Genomic DNA, 16,765 nt, shown 5'->3' with positions numbered 1-16,765 from the left:
GTTTCCATCACCGAACATAATAACAAACCCCTTCTTGAGGTTACTAGGTCGTTATTATAGCACATGAATGTACCTGTGTCTATTTTAGAGGATGTAGTTTTGACTTCTTGTTTCTTAATTAATCGTGTCCCCTCTTTTGTTTTTGCATGGTCAATTTTCTCTACAAGTTTTGAAACCAAATAGTAAGTTGTTTGATGTTGTTCCTAGTATTTTTGGGTGCACGTGTTTTGTACACATGTTGGAGATTTCAATTGTTAAGTTGTTACCTCGGTCTGTCAAATGTGTCTTTCTGGGATATTTTCGTCAGCAAAAGGGTACAAATGTTATGACCCCATTCGAAAAAAGACATGTCAATTGATGCGAGTTTCTTTGAGCATATTTCATATTTTGTATCATCTATCGCGCTTCCTGTACTTTCTGAATCATCTTTGGATAGTCTTGTTCTTATAGCTATTTTGGATATACTAGCTCCATTAGGTTCTTCTCTAAGTCTTCATGTCTACATCTGACATCCTCATGCTCCTAGTGCTCCCATAATGTCTCATGTCGATATTGCTCCTAAGTCCTCTCATGTCGATCAACAATCTTTTTCTTTTCCTACAGGTCCTATTCTGTCAGATTTGGACTTACCTATTAGTTTTCAAAAAGGTGAACGATATTGTACTTCTCACCCCATCTTAAAATATTTTATTTGATTTCTTATACCCATCCTTTAAATCTTTTGATATGGCATTGTCTACTTTTACTATCCCTTGTTCAGTGCAGAATACTTTGTGCTCTTTTGAGTAAAAACGAGCTATGGATGATGAAATGAGTGCTTTAGTGTCTCGAGGAACATGACATATATGTAATCCACAGACAGACAACTATTGTGGGGTGTAGTTGGATTTATACCATCAAATATAATATTGATGGCTATATTGAACGATGCAAGGTCCAACTGGTGGCAAATGGACGCACGTAGACCTTTGGTATTGATGTTTTTGAGACAATTTCACCTGTGGTCAGACTTACATCTATACGTATCTTGGTCTCTATGGTTGTTAATAGAGGATGACCACTTTTTTATGTGAAAAATGTTTTCTTGTATAGTGATTTTAAGTAAGAAAGTCTATATGGAGCAACCTCCTGGGTATGTTACCCGGGAGAGACAGAGAAGGCTTGTAAGTTACAAAAGGTTATTTATGGACTTAAACAAAGTCAACGTGCATAATTCACTAAGTTTAGTCCATTAGTGATGCAGTTTGGTCTCTACTGATGCCATTGTGACCATTCTATGTTCCTACTCAAGAGGAAGACTAGTGTGGTTATTTTGGTGGTCTATGTAGATGATATTATACTATGTGGGGATGATCTTGAAGGCAATGTAGAAGTTCAAAAGTACTTGGCCATATATTTTCTGAAGAAAGATTTGAGCTCTCTAAGGTACTTCCTAAGCATTGAAGTTGCTCATAGTAAACAAAGTATTGTTATCTCTTAGAAAAAATATTTATTAGATATCCTATAGAAATATGGTTTGTTGGGTGCCAAGCATGTAGACACTCCCATGGAAGTCAACCATAATCTCTATGACACATAGGGTCCTACTCTCAAAGACAAAACACAGTACAAATGCATGGTAGGTAGATTGATGTATGCAACGGTTACCTGGCCACATATATCATTTGTTGTGGGAGTTGTGAGCTAATTCATGGAAAATTCTCATAAAGTGCACTTTAGAGGCTACCCAAAAGATTTTGAAGTATTTAAAGGGTGTACCTAAAAAAGGTTTGTTGTATACTCATAATGGAAAGATTGATACACTTGGATATTCTAATGCATATTATGCTTGATATAAGATGAATATACATTCTACATCAGGTTACTATTGTTTTGTTGGAGGTAACTTGGTAAGTTGGAAAAGTAAAAAACAAATAGTTGTGCTTAGGTCGAATATAGAGCAATATCTCACATAGTTAGTGAGCTTATGTGGATTAAGTCTATTCTTCTTGAATTTGGTTTTTATATAACATAACCTATGATTATGAAGTGTGACAATCGGGTTGCTATCATTATTGCGAGCAACCTTGTATTCCATGAGAGAACTAAAAATATAGAGGTTTACTGTCATTTAGTAGAGAAGTTGTTATATAAGAGAAGGTGGTAACCTCATTTATGAAGTCTTCATACCAGTTGAGAAATGTGTTTACCATGCCTTTGGGAACATGTGTCATTCTTTGACAAGCTGGGCTTGTTTCATATTTATTCTTTAACTTAAAGGGAAAGTGTTAAAATACCAGTTCAAGGGTATTTCAATCATTTTCTATTTTATGTTTTATCTTAGCTTATGTTTGTTAGATAGATAATGTTCTAATATTCATGTGGTTCAAGTTGCTTTCAGATTAGAGGTGTATTTTCAGAGATATGTGAATTTTTGTATCTAGGGGTATTTCTATCATTTATGTAATTATGATTTAAACCCTAAAATAAAAGGAGGAAGCTCAAACCTCTTTTGGCACAAACTTCATTGCTTGTCGTCGTCTCTTTTTCCTCTTTTATTAACTAGGGGTATTTCTATAAATTATGTAAATGTGATTTAAACCCTGAAATAAAAGGAGGAAGCTCGAGCCTTTTTTGGCACAAACTTCAATGCAGCCAAGGGTGCTTGTTATACTCTCTTTTTCCTCTTTTATTTCTCTCATTTTCTTCCTCAAATCTCCGCCACAAGTTTAGAACACTTTTGTATAGGAAGTCGATTGGTTTGGGTTTGATGTTTTTGAGTAATTTTTGCTTGACGTTTGGACGAGAATTTCGGGCTTGTGCTTATATATGGCAGATTTGTGTTGTGACAGAGTGACAAATTTGTGTTCTTCGAGCCCACCTTAAATGGAAAAGGGATAATTATTTGTAGAGGGTTAATAGTGGTTCAACCGGTTCCTTTTTCCTTCTTCATTTTCTCTTTACTAAGTCTTTAACCCAAGAGATTTTGACTAGAAATAGAGCCAAGTCTTCAACCCATAAGACTTTAGCACATGGTAGAACTAAGTCATCAACCTATTAGATCTTAACACATGGTAAGACCAAATCCTCATCTTATGAAATTTTGACATGTGGCAGATGATGTAGCTCATTTCATAATATGTGAGGCCCCTATCTGAGTTGTATCATTCATTTGCAACTCTTCCATTTATGTTGCAACTAAGTGATATTTAAGTGGCATTCTCTTATACTTCAATTTGGTGGTACACAATTTGATTGACTTCATCTTGACCATTGATCAAGCTTTGATTTCAGATTTTGATAACCAATGATCAATTTGACCACACTTTGATTGTTGGAAGCATTTATTTTGAATCAGAGCTTCTTGTTTCATGAACCCAAATTCCATTATCTTTTATATTGGTATTATTGAAGACACCTCTTTCTATTGAAATATATTGATTAGTGCAGCTTCTTGAATGTATCCTGAGGAGAAGTCTCCATCTTGGAGCTCGATGAATTTAAGGCACTTTTGCAGAAACAGGAGATGGAGATCCATTCCGTCTTACCCTCATGCGGACCTTTTCCAATCAAATGGATCCATAAAATATCACAAACAGGTGTTGTTTGATCGAACTTTCTCATCCCCGTCTTGCTGTAGAATATCAGAATCAAGTTCTCACCATGAATTCCGTCTCAACTGCTACTACTGTGTCATAATCTACCATGCTGGAGCCTGTTTGAAATGACTGCAAAGAATTACACTTCTTCTTCGTCGTCTCAACGTAGAATCTCTGTTGAAGCAAACAAAATTAGTTTATGAGATTCATTATCTTTAACCGCCATCAATGGTCGGGTCTGATCTGGGACGACGACTCATCTACAGGGATGCATGAGTGCCAATATGACAGCCCACATGGTGAGTATTAAATGTTGCGTCGAGTGGATACAGAATTATTCGTCTTTTGGTCACCTAACAGAGGAGAGTTACAGTTGAATATTTAGAGCGTTTCGTTACCGTTTTCTCAACAAAAAAAAAAAAACACGTCCTGTTTCTGTTACCCTCTTTTAAGCTGAGTTCTCAGTTCAGAAGAGTTAGAGAGAGATCTAACAGAGAGCTTGTTTGGTTCCTTATTTAATATGTTTGTCAGTTTAGAGAGGGCACCACCTGCTCCATCTGTCAATATTAACTCCATTCACATTGCAGAAAAGCTTCACTAATAAACCCCATGGCTGAAACAGCGAGGCAGTCCACAACCCCCATTAATTTCTTCTAGTTGCTTCACGTTGATAAGAACAACTTCATCGTCTTCTTCCCCCGGTGCACCTAACCTGTACCAGTAAAAGGCGAAGAAAAAAGAAGAGAAAAAGGAGAAAAAAAAAAATGCTCTTCCGCTCGATTTTCCTACTGGGCCTCTTCGTCTTCCTTTCCCTCCTGGGTTTCAGCACCGCCGCTTCTTCCTCCATAGAAGATCAATGCACCAACCAGATAGGCAAGGTTACGTCGTGCCTCCAGTATGCATCTGGAAAGATGGCGGCACCCACTGATGAGTGCTGCAAGGCAGTGAAAGACATAAGGAGCAACGCCCCAGTTTGCCTCTGCTTCGTCATCCAGCAGGTAAACGGTGGCTCTGCAACTGTCAAGGACTTGGGTCTGAAAGTAGACAAGCTCCTCCAAATGCCCGCTGACTGCAAGCTCGCCAATTCCAGCGCCACCGAATGTCCCAGTTCGTCTCTCTCTCTCTCTCTCTCTCTGATTGCTCTTACCTCTATTTATCTTATCGTTCTTCAACTGACTTCTTTACTCAATTTCATTCTCATAGAACTGCTTGGATTATCATCCACTTCGCCTGATTATGCTCTCTTCATGGGCTCAAACTCTACTACCAATAAAGGTAAGTTAAAGCTTCATATTTACTTGTCTTTATCATGGGAATCGAACTCTTAACTGAAATTTCATCTTCCATTTCCATTGCAGCCTCCCCAGTTGCCTCCGGCGGCTCCACCGCTTCTCCCTCCACCCCAGCATTGCCAAGCAGCGGATATGGAAGCAAGCCCCAGCTGGCCGTAGTCTTCTTTGTCTCAATACTGCCCATAATGGGGCTGTGGACGTCTTGGTGATCTCTTTTATTATATGTTCAGAGGGTTCAGAGGGATGCAGCTGTAGGCATCGTTGTATGAATTAAAACACGTTATGACTTGGCGTGTTAGCAGCAATTTCTGTTGAAGAATGTTGCAGCAGTTGATTCCTGTAAGATCTTTGAAGTTTATAAAGAGAAGTTATGGTTTCCGTCTGGAAATCATAGTTCTTAGAGACTTGAGTTTAATGTTAGAGGCTTTTTTGTTTAATGTTTTCTGAAGAAGCGTTGATTGATCTGCTCTTGTGAGACATCTTGAGTTAATTGCTCAAAGCAATAAGCACGAATCTAAACTGATTTGATTTGACATGTTTGGACTAGATCATACCTCTGGTTCTTTGTAACCAAGCCTTTTCAAGCGACTTATTTTGGGTAAATTACTGGGGGTTTTTGAAGGCTGGGATTGGTCATGTTTTCTTCTTTGGTTTCCTCTCTCTCAAACTCTCTCCAAACTCATCCCTCTCTCCTTCGTCTTCTCCTTCACTCCTTCCCTCTCATTTTTTTTCTCTCTCTTTCTCCATGGTATCTACTACCTTTGCGCTGCTTGTTTAATTTAATATCATGGAATCCTAAATTCAAAATCAAGGAGCTCATTTTTTTTCAAAATGAGAGATCAATCCTACTAGGCTCAACAATGTTTTTTGGTGGCGAACCTTTTCAAGTACTTACCCCCGTTGAAGTCATGTTTGGAAGTGTTCCCTCCTATTGGGCATTTTCCTCGCTTACCTCTGGTTCCTTAAGAGGGGTCTTCCTCTTTGCAATGACCTTGGTGCAGATTTTCGGTTTTGAGTGAAAAAAGGGTTTTAACCTCGAATTTGAGTGGGAACCAAAACCATAATTATACATGGATATAACCAAAACGATAATGGCAAATAGAGTTCTCAATTGGATGCTAGAAGCCTGGCTTTCCGATTGCATATCATTCATCTTCATCAAATACAATGGCTCAAGTTCGAAGCCCCTTGATAAGAACCATTAATAGTTCCTTTTATAAAAGAAAATTGGAATAGTGATCATCTCATACGAAATTGCAAAGTTTTGAAAAGTCATCTCACACTGGGACAGCTTTAAATTGTTCAAGAACATCCCAAAGAAATCAAAATGAAGTTCCCAATGAAAGGCTCAAGACCTCAAGCTAACCTTAAGCAGAACTCTGTAGCACTGTAGCTACACAAATATTCCATTAGACAATAAGAGCAACCACTACAGTAATCCTTATCCCCTCTCTCCTCTATAAAGATATGAAAACACAACTGAAACTCCAAAATGAAAATGCAATAGTGTTTTTGCAATAAACTGCTCCAATTCCATCGATGTGAAGGAAATAGAACACCATTTGGATCAAGATCAGTTAACCAACTATTGCCTCTTTCATGCAATTGTCTTTCCTTTCTTCCCTCTTTAAGTTGGAAGATCAAAGACGTAATGTCTGGTTTCATACCTTCCGGTTGCTTGAAGGAGGCCATGGCTTGCAGGTTGAGAGCAACCTGGGGCAGAGGAGTCGGCATTGACTCCAGAATGTCGGAAGAGAACGTTCCCCATCCTAATAACTTTAGCATGGATGGAGAGGCAGAATGGGAGGGAATGACGGACGATGAAGGCGAGGAAGAGGTGAGAGCAGGTGAGGCTAGCGAACGGCAATGGAAAGTGTTGGGCGGGAGGGAACGAGAGGAAACGACGAATTTCTGAATAGTGAAAATAAAGCATTCACCATTGATCAAGCAAACATGTTGCTTGGACGGTTGAGATAGTCGTTCATCGGATTATTGAGATAGTTGTTGATCATGATCGACCAGCTAAGATAGCCTTTGATCAGACAATTGAGATAGTCGTTGATTAGACGACTGAGATAATTTCGCACCAAATGGTTTTTCATATTGGATCAGCCATATATATATATATATATGATCGGACGACTGTGATAGTCATTGATTAGACGACTGAGATAATTATTGATCATGATCTTGATAATAATTAAGCAAAGACAATAAAAGCAATGCAAATACAATAAAGTGAGCACAAAATGTTGGGGGTTGGAGCTCCCACAAAAAGATTCCTAGGGCAAAAGCACAAAAGAAAGGGGATGTCACCGAACATAGTGGCCAATGCATGCAAGTGAAAGGTTACTCTTGTGGGCACGTAGGACCCACTATAGAATGTAACCGTGACGTAGGTCACAACTAGCACATGTGGTGTGGCATGTCAAAAGGTCAAGTCACATTCCCCCCTTTTGGTGGCACCAATCGATATGACTTTAGAATGTAAGGCCATGAATTGGAGGCCTTTCTCTCCCATCCAAATTGGTGGCTTTTAGGCTTTTTCATCCCTTGAAAGGGCCTTAAAAGAACAAAATGGATTTATATTTTTGTAAAAGGTTAAATAAATATGGATTTTAAGGTGCACTTGAGACCCACCTTTTTTAATTTAAGCTATTACAGATTTAAATTCGAATATTTAAATTTTAAGCATTTTTCTTGTCTTGTGACATTTCCATTGTGGGTCTCAAAAAAGGAGATGTTGAATATTAACAATAACTATGACAATAAAAGCTATAATCAAATATCGAGTAAGTGTTTATGAAAACTTCTTGTATTCGAAGAAATGATTCATCGCAACAATGAATCATCTGATCTATTGGTACAGAGACATCTGAAGATCTCCAAATGCTCTGGAGGAAAAACTTAGGTGCAATTACCCTTCGATGGATTCAGTCTTAGCCTCGTTTCTTTCTTTATAAGATCTTAAATAACAAAAAATAACACGTTCGCCTTCCTAAATTCTTAAATTTGCATCTTTTACCAAGTTTGCTACTAAAAGCTAATATTTTAAAAAAAATAATTATTAAATATTATGGTCTTCTTTTATTTCTTGTTGCATTTATCTGGATAAAAAAATATTTGCAAGTACGACTTAGTTATTAAAATTTAGTGGAGAAAATGTAGTCTTTATCATTGGTGAAATATAATGCAAGTGTTTGGTGACAATGTTGCCATCATATGATTCTTTAAAAAATTAAAGAATTAAGACCCAAAAAGTTTCTTATTTTTCTCTCCCAAAAGGTAGAGAGAAAGTATTCCTACTTGGCTTCCATTCTCTCAACTTTTTAAGTGTATCAAATGAAGCAAGAGCAAAGGAGGAGGCTCTTATGGTCTATGTGTTGCTCTTCTATCTCCTTTGAGGTGATTATTATTATTATTATTATTATTATTATTATTATATTATTATTATTATTATTATTATTATTATTATTATGGCAATAAAAGCTATAATGAGATGTCGAGTAAGTGTTTATAGAATCTTCTTGTATTTGAAGAAATGATTCATCAAAATAATGAATCACCTAATCTATTGATATAGATCACCATATGCTCGGGTGTTCCTCTACTCCATATTTATAATTTTTATAGCATATTTATTGCAAGAAAATAACATAAATAAAACACAACATATAATAATTTTTTAAAAAAAATTGAACCTCCAAAACCAGGTCAACCTGAGCACTAACCCTAACTTAATATTTTTGTCATAATTAAAAAATAATAATAACTATAAAAATAAAAACTATAATGAGATGTCGAGTAAGTGTTTACAGAATCTTCTTCTATCCGAATAAATGATTCATCGAAACAATGAATCACCTGATATCGGAGATCACCAAATGCTCTAGACCACCTCTACTCCATTGAAAGAAGAAAAAAAATCCAAAACCGAGTCATTTTATCCTAAGCACTAACCCTAACTTAATGTTTTCATCATAATTAAGAGGTTGAAACTTGAAATCCCTTTGGGCTCAGAATGTTTTTGCTACTTGTAGTCAGAAAAAGCCATTGACCTTCGTTCTCTTGAGCTTGGAAGCAAACTCTAGATAAACATCCATTTAGTTATCAAGAACAATGCCATCACTACTTTCTAGAGCATTATTTGATTAGACACTCGAGTCTTTCGGAGCAGAATTGACAACACTCAGTTTTAAAAAGCAAGAGCAATATTGGAGAAGCAAAAACTTGAGACTAAATTCTTCACATCTGATACACATCCATCCACTTTGATTCCATTACTTCCTCCGAGAGAACTCCAGTTTTGTCTCATCCAGGAGTCCATCTTACGTAAGTCTCCCTTCTGGTTTTCTTCACGTCCTCTCCCACCTCTGCTCGGTGGAAAAGCTGACGGAACGCACAAAGACATCACTCTCTACAAAGAACTAACCCTCTCTCTCTCTCCGCTTCCCAATCGCAATTCCCTTTGACATTATTTCACGTCCTTCCAAACGTTTCTTACGTCCACCCAACACTCATGTCGTTGATGATAACGTTTATGAATATTTTTCCTTTTATTTCGCATCGCCATTGACAATCTTTCGTTATTGCTGGGGCTGCTGTTGCTGCTTACCTCCAAATAAGATGATTCGAGAATGATAATTTCAGTCAAAACGGTTTATAGGCCAGGAGTCCATTACGGTGGACCCCTTTTTTCTCCTTTTGTTTTTTTTTTCGATGTGATTAGTGATGTAAAGGAGCCGTGACCCTCCGCTCTTTTTACATGGAACCGTTTACGTAAGGAGAATTTTCATAGAGATATCATAGAATTGTAATTATAGAAGTTGGTGTATGTCCTGTTCTGTCATTTTCTCTTTTGAAGCGTGTCATCTAAAGGCATTGTAGTCATTATAAACAACTTCACACAGGTATAAATATAGCCTCAAGGCATAGGATAGAGCATTCAAGCCTCTTCCTCTTGGCTCAAATTCGTCTATACTCCTCTATTTATTTTACTCTTCTTTGTTTCCACTTTCTCGATAGCTAGAACTCTTCTCTTCTCTCCTTCCCTTGGCCCTAGAAATCAATACACCCGTAGATATAATGTACTTGTAATAATCTATCGAAACGAGAGGGTTTATAAAACAAAATTATCTTGTTCATACACATGTAGATAACCCACTTAATATCATCAAGTCTAGTGGCTGGTCACCAATGTCTTTATGTCAAGTTTCATGAAACCTTATCCTTAACTTTTCTCTTAAATAATTCTCCACTTTTCCCATGAATTGAAAGAATGCTATGTGGGTCAAGGACACTCTAAAACTGTCCAAAATGAGTTCTGTGCAGAAGATGGCTACACAGGACTTGGGTATAATCCAGCTTTCTTTATGCCTTTGGCCTACTTAAGCAACCCATGCTTAACGTTTAAAACTATTTAAATTTAAGTACAAAAGTTCTTCCTCTTTCTCCCATCACCCATTTGAGCCTAACCCTATCTATAATCCAAAGGGTTGGAGAGAACCCAAGTTAGAAGGAAAACCAAGATTCAGGACAACTTAAGAATGATATACTCCAACATACCCTACAACTAGTTATATTAAAAGGAGCATGTCTCCCACTTGCATTTTGAATAGGATATTAACCATGTTAATTATCTTGGAATTTGTTACTCAAGGACGTTTAAGCCGACGTGGTTTATTTTAGTATTGGCTTAATGTACGTGTAATGCATGTGGGTTGTCGATCTACTGATTTGTCGTTAAATTGTACGGATTATATGGAGGAAGAAGAACGAGATCTCTTTTGCTTAATCAATGTTGTTAAAATGCTAATAAGGTACACATTGTTCTTGGGACTAGAAAGAAACAAGTTTGTTCACCAAAAGTACAAGCTTTACCATGTGATTAAGCTTGTATTATCGAAGAAATTGTTGGCAAAGATGCTTGTGTAGTGGCCTTAATGTTTTACAAATGCTAGATTTTTATCTCAATGTGATTTGTATTAAAAATGTGTACTTAATTGATTATGAATTGGAAAAACACTTTGGATATTTGGTGCTATTATATGTGTGGCCAACACTATGGATCACTAAGTCCAAAATTGATATCTAGTGGCCAATATTTGATGCACAAAGTTGGAAAGTCATGGGCATATGTTCCATTCTACTTGATTAGATTACATGATATAATTGTGTTTTGTATTACCCTTCACCATGCCTCTAGGATTTCTTGAACCGTCTTCTTAATACGAGTCAGAATCAAGGTTGTCCATTTATGTGAAAAACCCTAGGTAAGAAAAGTGAAAGTGAATTAATTTTTTGTGTTAGTGTACGTAATAAAAAAAAATATAGAGAGGTAGAAGACCATGTCGTCCGACTCTCGAGACTCGGCTAATAAAAATTAGAGGAGAGGCTAAATAAGCCAAGTTTAGCCAAGTAACCCTTGTTATATATTAATATGTGGATAATTTAAATAATATTAAAAAATAAAATTATGCAACTTAACTCATATTTAATGTGGTTTCTTTTTTTAGGAGAGCGTCTACCAGATTATTCAGCAATTTAAAAAAAATTAATTATTAATTATTTTGTTCCCAATTTAGTAAATTTCAGTGGCCAGCCAAGCGGGTTTGCTGTGGGCCTCAATTAATACCCTTTCCCGTTTTACATTTTTCTACTTTTTAAGTTCCCAGCTATCATCTTCGTCGCTTACCCGAAAAAGCCCACAGATCAGTGGCCTATGAGCTTGTGGAGCCCACCTGCCAGTTTGAACCAGGGGTGATTTCGGAATTTCCTAGTCAGTTTTTAATCTGACCTTCGGAACCATCCCTTGACGCCCATTGTAAACTAGCAGGCGAAAGTACGAAACTGTCCCCGGGTTCAAAAACTCCAAAACAGTCGCCTGCATTTGTCACCCGCCATCCTCCCTCGCACGTGCCGCCTGGCATTGATTGCCACGTCAGGGTGATGAATCGATGATGATGAGGCAAAGCGGATACAGATCTCATGGTTGAGAAAAGGAGACATTCCAGAGAGAAAAACTCCCAAAACTAGTTCTGCTCGCTCGCCTTCGTTCTGCTGCGCTTTCCCAGGCTCTCACGCTCTCGTCTGCCAATCGGCCATGGGTGAGGTAGGTACTCGCCACTGCATTGATGGGTTCACGGTTTTTTTTTGTTTTGTTTTTGTACTTTCCCATGTGATGATGGAGCTCTCTCTGAGTGTAGGAGGAGAAGAAACCGGAAGAGAGTAAGGTAGAGGAGAAGAAGCCGCCGGCTGAGGAGAAGAAGGAACAGAAGGAAGAGGCGAAGGAGAAGGAAGAGAAGAAGGAAGAGAAGAAGGAGGAGAAGAAGGAGGAGAAGGAGGAAAAGGCGGAAGAGAAGGAGCCTCCGCCGCCGGAGGAGATCGTGTTGAGAGTCTTCATGCATTGCGAAGGCTGCGCCAGGAAAGTTAAGAGGTGCCTGCGAGGTTTCGAAGGTTTGAGAATATTTTCTGTTTTACGTCTCTTCGTTTGTCTGATATGGAAATTTTCGATTATCTGAAACGTTTGGAAGATGTGTTGTTGTCAGGTGTGGAGGACGTGCAGACGGATTGTAAGACGCATAAAGTGGTGGTGAAAGGGAAGAAGGCCGATCCGCTCAAGGTCTTGGATAGAGTTCAGAGGAAAAGCCACCGGAAGGTTGAGCTGCTGACGCCGCTGCCTAAACCACCAGCGGAGCCGGAAGAGAAGAAGGAGAAGGCCAAGCCAGAGGAGAAGAAGGAGGAGGTATGTGTACTCCAAATTCCGAGAATCTGAACAGCGTCAGAAAATTGAAAAACGAAAATCTTCCTCATTGAAGTAATTTGATCTTTTTGCAGCCGCCGGTGATAATAGTAGTCTTGAAGGTTCACATGCATTGCGAAGCATGCGCTCAGGAAATCCGGAAACGTATTCTCAAAATGAAAGGTATAGAATCCCCATTAATATCCAACACTTCCTTCTTTCTTCCTGCATTTCAGATCGTCTTACTCCACAATCCAATGCTCAGTCTACCGATTATATAATCGTTGAAAGATTCATCAATTTAATCTCTTGCACGTTTTAGTAAGTTATAGCATTCATGAATCCTCGTCGCAGCGGAATGAAAGGCTAATTTAAATCTGACCTTGAGAGTTTTTATCTGAAATGTCGCGAATTTTAGGTGTTCAAGAAGCAGATCCAGACCTCAAGGGCTCGCAGGTGACGGTGAAGGGAGTATTCGATGCGTCCAAGCTGGTGGAATACGTTCACAAGAGAACCGGCAAACACGCATTCATCGTGAAACAAGAGCTGGAAAAGAAGGAAGAAGAGAAGCCTAAAGAAAACAAAGAAGAGAAGAAGACCGAAGAAGGGGAGAAAGAGAAAGGAGGAGGTGAAGAAGCCGCCAAAGAGGAGAAAAAGGAAGGTGGGGAAGAAGTCAAGGATAACGGCGGCGGCGGAGGCGGCGGCGGCGGCGATGCTGAAGAAGAAACCAAGACCGAAGCGAAAAAGCACGAATTCATCTACTACTCCCACCCCAGAATCTACACAGAATACCAGAGATACCCAACGGATTACGCACCAACGGATTACGCACCAACGGATTACGCATATCCTCCGCAGATTTTCAGCGACGAAAATCCGAACGCCTGCTCGGTGATGTAGAGGAATAACTCCCAGAAGAACACCTCCCACCCCCCTAAAAGGCCAAAAAATAAAAAAGATGGGAAAATCGGTATTTTCCCATCGATATCCTCCCTACCCTTTTCAATCTCTTTATCTCTCAGTATAAATATGTGTTTCTTTCTCCTTTCTCGGTATAAACTGTAGAATTTTGAGTGTACTTACCGCTTTTCATAATCTTATATAATAACAATATTATAAGATACAATCTATAAAAAATTCAGAATGTGGTATTTGTGGAGGAAGACGTGCGCGTATGGTGAAAAGATTATTGAAAAACCCAAGTTCGAACTGGACCCAGAGAATCCCTCCCCTCCCTTTTTTGTTTCTCACTCGGTTTCTTTAGTGGCTTACCACCATTTGTATAATCCGAAGTTCTGTATCTGATAGAGCTTCACAGTCGTGGCGTCAGTCTGAAATTTTCGAGGCCGCATCAACAGTTCCTATATCGTTTTCGAGGTAGGAAGGTGACAACTGAAATTCTTAATACCAGATTGTTTGGTGAGGACAGGTTTTCAGCTCGGAATTGAGAGCCGCAACGGAGGAAAACGATGGGTAGAACGATGGAAAGTGGAAACCACTGTAAAAAAATCATATCGAAATTCGAAAGCGATCAAAAGTGTTTTTTAAAAGAAGTTCATTCTGAGAGAAATAGAGGAAAATTGTTCCAACTTTTTCAGTTGGATACAAAATTTTCATCGAAGTTAGATCCAACTTTTTGGGTGGAATAGCTTTTCCAGAATTTTTCCCGAGCACCAAGGAATCTGTCTCGAGGGCATTTATGTAAAACTCTCGCGCCATTATTTTAACGTCTCGAGAATCACAGGTGGTGGCTGAATGAGCGTTTAAACCGGCGACAGCTCGGTCTGTACGCCGTGCATGTACTCGGCGAGACAATCACCGCGAGTACCCGAGGCTCATCTCATGGGGGAAAATATTTTCCGGCCGTTACTTGAGTAAATAAAATCACGAAGATTTCATTTTTACTGGAATCGTACGTTTTTACCTTTTATCCAACCGGGGAAAAGAGAAAAACAAGGCACTAACAAGAAAACGTGGCGGGGCTTTTAAGGTTGAGGAAGAGGAGTCACTTCTGAGGAGGACACGAAAGAGGGATCTGCTATTGTGAGAAGGCGACTGCCAGTGAGAAGCATGTAAGAGCCAGATAGAGTCTGGTTCCGCCTTGGGTTTATTTCGAACCCATAAAAAAAAATAAAAAAAATTAGCCATTATTAGTCCTATGAGTGAAAGAAAATTTTAATTATTAATTTATTTTATTAACCATATTTAGAATAATAATGATTAATTTTTTTTTTTTCTTTTCTTTCGTAAATAGAGTAAGGATTACTAGTGAGAAGCATATAAGAGCTACTCCGAGCCGGATAATCTAGTTGGAGTAAGTGCCTAGTTTAGAACCTCATATAAAAGAAAAGAAAAGAAAATTAAATTTTAACTATTATTATTCTAAAAAAATAATTAATAGTTAAAATTTAATCATTAATTTATTTTATTAACTATATTTAAGAATAATAATGATTTTTTTCTCTTTTTTTTTTAAATAGAGTCTTTGAAGAACAGGTAATGTGAGAAGGGATTGCTAGTGAGAAACATGTAAGACTACGCCGAAGCCGGATAGAGTCTATTTGGAGTTTATAATCCAAAAGGACCCGGGTTGGGTCCCCAATCAAGGGCAGAAATGAGACAGAGGAAGATTGGGGGCACATGTGTTACAAAGTGAAGGCATGCCTGTTTTTTTCCCATATGTGCATATAAACTGCTTTTGTCACCTAGGTGGGAAAAAGAGGAATAGGAAACGTCCAATTCAATAACACCAAAATCGGGTTTCTCAATTGCTCTCGAGTTCGTATTCGTGTTTGAGAGCGATAGGGCATCGATCTTTTATGTGAAAACAACATCTTCCTAACTAAGATATTATCAGGCCACGACTAAGTCACTCTCTTTCATTTTCCTCCAAGACATCAAAGGAAAGAATTCAACTCAGCTGGAAATATCCATTAAAGAGGTCAATCGGCTAATCTCGAGGTGACATCAATGGCGGTAGTGACATGCACCTTCCCATCTTTGCACGCTTCTCCCTCCCTCCAATGGAGGCTTTCTTCAAACACGGAAATGCTTGAAGCTACATGATTTTGTTTCTTTCCTCAGAGGATCTACAATTAAAGAAGATAGAGAAACCAAACCTCCGATAAAGTTCCATTGTACCAGAAGTCTTAACAAAAATTAAGATCGAATGGGAGTGAGATTCTCTAATTTCAGAATGTAAATGCCCTCGTACTTAAGTCTAATTAAATACTTCTTTCGGTCGACTTTGGGTCAAATCAGATTCACTTTGTTTCCTCCTTTCTTCTTTGTTACAGCAATCCCTGTTATTTTTCTTCTAAACCCTCATCATTTCTACTCTTCAGAACCAAGAACGAGCACGGTAGAGAAGAAATTATTTCACAGATTAACAGTGATTGTCGGCCATCATCATCGGTTTTCAACTCATTAGGATTTAATATCACTCATCAAATAAGGAGTAGAATGTCATCATCATCATCAGCAGCAGCAGCAGCAGCAGCAGAATTGGAAGGAGATAAGAACGACACCATCGGAGCGGCTTCTGACGGTAAGAAATCTCGCCGCGGTAGACAAATTTCCGGTGAAGGATCCCGGCTCGGGACGCTAACGTATCCGGCGATCTGCTCACATCTCGAGGCGGACTGAGGTGCCTCTAATGCGTCATATCATCTCTGAATTCTCTAAACCGCCTCTCCACAAACTCCCAAAAATCGCCGCCTCCCCCGCCGTTACGTGGCGCTTTTCCGGAAGGTTTTTGCTTGTCCGTATCCCACGTGTCTGTTCGACGCAGGTGGCGTACCAGCGAGGCGGCTTTTTGTTGTACGTCACGTGGGCACTCTGCCACTCCCTGATATGTCTTTACAGTGCCAGCTCAGATAGGTCCCACCGTTACGGACGGAGACAGGACATTCGACCTCGCCGTAGTATGAACCTGAAGGCGGACGTGGAAGTAAGTAAAGGAAGTTGTGATTTGCGACCGTTTACCGACGGGCCCACCAGGTCTCTATACAGCGGACCCCACTTTGTCCTCGGCCGTGAGCGGTGGAGCCATGTTTGGACAGTCCTGTCAGCCGTCGACTCTCTTCATAGTAAGGAATAATCGTCATATGATGTGGTGAGGTGGGTCCGTGTTAATAAACAGTAGGGATCACGTG

General features: G+C 39.0%; 2 protein-coding genes across 2 annotated transcripts; both read left to right on the top strand.

Moving 5' to 3' along the window:
* Positions 1-4,200: 4,200 nt before the first annotated feature.
* Positions 4,201-5,272, top strand: LOC137963626 (non-specific lipid transfer protein GPI-anchored 1-like). The gene is made up of 3 exons (XM_068810771.1): positions 4,201-4,685; positions 4,782-4,853; positions 4,937-5,272. The coding sequence occupies exons 1-3, from the start codon at positions 4,343-4,345 to the stop codon at positions 5,077-5,079; spliced, it is 558 nt and encodes a 185-aa protein (XP_068666872.1). The 5' UTR covers positions 4,201-4,342; the 3' UTR covers positions 5,080-5,272.
* Positions 5,273-11,866: 6,594 nt separating this feature from the next.
* On the top strand, positions 11,867-13,685 carry LOC137962645 (heavy metal-associated isoprenylated plant protein 7-like). The gene is made up of 5 exons (XM_068809643.1): positions 11,867-11,981; positions 12,076-12,325; positions 12,418-12,614; positions 12,707-12,794; positions 13,030-13,685. The coding sequence occupies exons 1-5, from the start codon at positions 11,973-11,975 to the stop codon at positions 13,509-13,511; spliced, it is 1,026 nt and encodes a 341-aa protein (XP_068665744.1). The 5' UTR covers positions 11,867-11,972; the 3' UTR covers positions 13,512-13,685.
* Positions 13,686-16,765: the final 3,080 nt, after the last annotated feature.

Source organism: Aristolochia californica, unplaced genomic scaffold (assembly GCF_029961685.1).
Source record: "Aristolochia californica isolate CCGP_79_NKW_82.1479 unplaced genomic scaffold, dmAriCali1.0.hap1 SCAF_4, whole genome shotgun sequence".
Lineage (NCBI taxonomy): Eukaryota > Viridiplantae > Streptophyta > Magnoliopsida > Piperales > Aristolochiaceae > Aristolochia > Aristolochia californica.
The sequence above is the reverse complement of the archived record's forward strand: the minus strand, read 5'-3'. Positions and strand labels throughout refer to the sequence as shown.

Excerpts from the sequence above, each read along its gene's own strand:
- LOC137963626 (XM_068810771.1), top strand. The coding sequence starts at position 4,343 with ATGCTCTTCCGCTCGATTTTCCTACTGGGCCTCTTCGTCTTCCTTTCC. Across the intron at positions 4,686-4,781 it reads CAGCGCCACCGAATGTCCCA|AACTGCTTGGATTATCATCC; the intron begins GTTCGTCTCTCT and ends TCATTCTCATAG. Across the intron at positions 4,854-4,936 it reads AAACTCTACTACCAATAAAG|CCTCCCCAGTTGCCTCCGGC; the intron begins GTAAGTTAAAGC and ends TTTCCATTGCAG.
- LOC137962645 (XM_068809643.1), top strand. Across the intron at positions 12,326-12,417 it reads GTGCCTGCGAGGTTTCGAAG|GTGTGGAGGACGTGCAGACG; the intron begins GTTTGAGAATAT and ends TGTTGTTGTCAG. Across the intron at positions 12,795-13,029 it reads ACGTATTCTCAAAATGAAAG|GTGTTCAAGAAGCAGATCCA; the intron begins GTATAGAATCCC and ends CGCGAATTTTAG.